The following is a 2,503-nucleotide window of genomic DNA, read 5'->3' as shown; positions in this document are numbered from 1 at the left end:
TGAAAAGGCCTCATAGCTGCTGTTAACGGAGAAACACACAAAGTAATGAGCCACAATTAGTGACTGTAATGTGTCGTGCCTTTGAAGTGTATCTGCCCCTTGGGTTGCCACCCACTTAGCCTCGTCTAGACGTAATGCAGAGGATGCAACTGCATATAAAGGGGAAGGCTTGCTTGGCTTCAGTCACTTCAACAGTAGCTAGTGAGCCTGCAGCACAGTCAAACATGGCTCTCTTCATGCACGTGTTTATATGTGCTGTGGTTATTTCCACAGCACAGGGTTGGGTTACTGAGGACATGAAGGAGGCAATGCTCCAAAAACTGGGTCTAACGGAGTTCCCCAAGATTGAGAAGAGGGATTTGGAAAACCTGGTCATCCCGACTCACGTCAAGAACAAGTATGTGTCCATGCTGAGGAAGCACAACAAGAGAAGGCGAAGGTCTCTACCAAGTCTATCGGGGATTCTCAGACGCAGCCATGCTGGCATAGGTATGTTTACTTCTGAAGAGGAAATCTGTTGTCTGTTGTGTTGTAATGTTACCTTTTTACATGGTTCCTAAATGATTCTTGGTTGAGATTTTTACATCTTTATAATAGTATATCTGTAATCAATCACCTGTAGACAAAACTTTAACTATGTTCTTTACACTTTATATTGTAGACATACCTGGGGAAATTAAGTATGCGGACAGAACTCGACAGCACTTTGTATTTGACATGGAGACCAGGCTGCAGGAAAACAGCGAGGTCACCATGGCAGAGCTCAGACTTTACCAGACGGTTCCTCGCAATCAGCCCACATCCGAGAAAAAGAAACAGAGACCTGTCAGTAATGCCCGAGTGAGCATTTACTGGGTGGGGGGCAAGGGTGATGGCTCCAATCAAACAGCACTGATAGACTCAAGGTAAGCTTCAGAAAGAGCCATATTCATACTGTCAGTGTCAATTATTATGTATATATGAGAAATTCACTCAATGTTAACATCTAAGATTGCTTAAGATTACACTATAAATAAAAATGTGACTTGCTCTAGGATTTACATATAACATCCTTCTGAATTATACAAATTGCCCAAATCAATGAATCAATGAATGATGTTTAATTTTTGTGTTTTGACAGGCTAGTGCCGCTACATGAGGCTGGCTGGAGAAACTTTGACGTGACCCAAGCCGTTCATTACTGGTCAAAGTCCCAAAAGAAATCCCCAATGCATTTGGAGGTTTGGATTGAGGGAGAAAGGCCTGGCAGACATGCAGCTGAAATGGCAAAAAGAGTGCGCTTTACCACACAACACAAACCTGAAAACACTCTCGACAAGAGTGCCAGGACACCAGAGCTTGTTTTATACACGCTAAATTTAGATGAATATGGGTAAGTTCACTAGAAAAATTTAGAAAAACTTGTTCTTGTTCTTGTTCTTTCTATTTTTTGTTTAGCTATTAGTGTGGTTTTAGATAACATTAAGGTGTGGGTTTCTGTTGTTTTTTGTTAATTGAACTGTAGTTGTTTAGTTGCATATGTTAAATCAACATTTCAACAGCTGTAAAGTGCTTGTTTATAGCTGTGAATTGACATCATTAACATATATTACATTGCTAATTGCAGTAATATAGCTGTGAATAACAGTGCCATCAAATATCTTTTGAAACTTGACACTTAGGGAACTCTTGTTTATTCTGGATTCAGCTGATGCTAATATACTGGTGTCTTCTTTCTAAATGAGCGGCATGTGATAAAAGTGAAATAGAAATAAATCAGAAGAAAACACAACACAACATTTTACACCCTGTCCCCTATTCCCTCAATCTATTTGGTGCAACAGATTTGGCATGATATTAATGACTCCATCTCCACAGGTCCCCAGGAGACTGCAGACAGGGCACAGACAATGTCATGTGCTGCCGGGAGGAGCACTACATAGACTTCAGGGAGCTAACCTGGACGCAGTACTGGATCATTGAGCCTGCTGGCTACCAAGCTTTCCAGTGCCAAGGCGGGTGCAAGCAGCCCAAGCGCAGTTATGGCTATGGGCAGAGGACCTGCGGGGTCGCACAGACCGCACCACTGCCGGTCATGTACCTGGTGAAGAAAGGCGAGCACACAGCAATCGAGGTGGCTGAATTTCCAAACATGATTGTTGAAAAGTGTGGATGCTCCATGGACAAACTGTTCACAGCTTAAGATGTAGCAACACTTGACTATTTACTCAAGCACTTGAAAATATATGTATATTATAATCTTGAAAAGCTGTTCCTTTGTTTTGCTTTGTGAAAAGGCTGTTTGTGTAATTCACTTATATTTTTTCTTTTTCAAAAATTAAAACAATTTATTTTCCCAGTCATGTACATGATTTATTATGTCATAAAGGCTATATTAGTTAGCTTGATAGCTTGAAGAGATAACCAGGTGGGCAATTTAGAGTGTTAGCAGCAGCATAACATTAAATAAAAGACCAAAAACGTAAACAGTAAGTAAACTGATGAATAGTGTGAATAAGAGTGT

The 2,503-nt window shown here is 40.8% G+C and overlaps 1 protein-coding gene across 1 annotated transcript; it reads left to right on the top strand.

Annotated features, from left to right (window-relative positions):
* The first annotated feature begins 224 nt into the window (after window positions 1-224).
* Window positions 225-2,182, top strand: lft2 (lefty2). Its single transcript, XM_072690373.1, has 4 exons — window positions 225-489; window positions 662-905; window positions 1,121-1,372; window positions 1,858-2,182. The coding sequence occupies exons 1-4, from the start codon at window positions 225-227 to the stop codon at window positions 2,180-2,182; spliced, it is 1,086 nt and encodes a 361-aa protein (XP_072546474.1).
* Window positions 2,183-2,503: the final 321 nt, after the last annotated feature.

This window comes from Salminus brasiliensis, chromosome 10 (genome assembly GCF_030463535.1).
Source record: "Salminus brasiliensis chromosome 10, fSalBra1.hap2, whole genome shotgun sequence".
In the NCBI taxonomy this organism is placed as follows: domain Eukaryota; kingdom Metazoa; phylum Chordata; class Actinopteri; order Characiformes; family Bryconidae; genus Salminus; species Salminus brasiliensis.
This window is presented reverse-complemented; position numbering and strand designations above follow the sequence as displayed.

Excerpts from the sequence above, each read along its gene's own strand:
- lft2 (XM_072690373.1), top strand. The coding sequence starts at position 225 with ATGGCTCTCTTCATGCACGTGTTTATATGTGCTGTGGTTATTTCCACA. Across the intron at positions 490-661 it reads ACGCAGCCATGCTGGCATAG|ACATACCTGGGGAAATTAAG; the intron begins GTATGTTTACTT and ends TTTATATTGTAG. Across the intron at positions 906-1,120 it reads ACAGCACTGATAGACTCAAG|GCTAGTGCCGCTACATGAGG; the intron begins GTAAGCTTCAGA and ends GTGTTTTGACAG.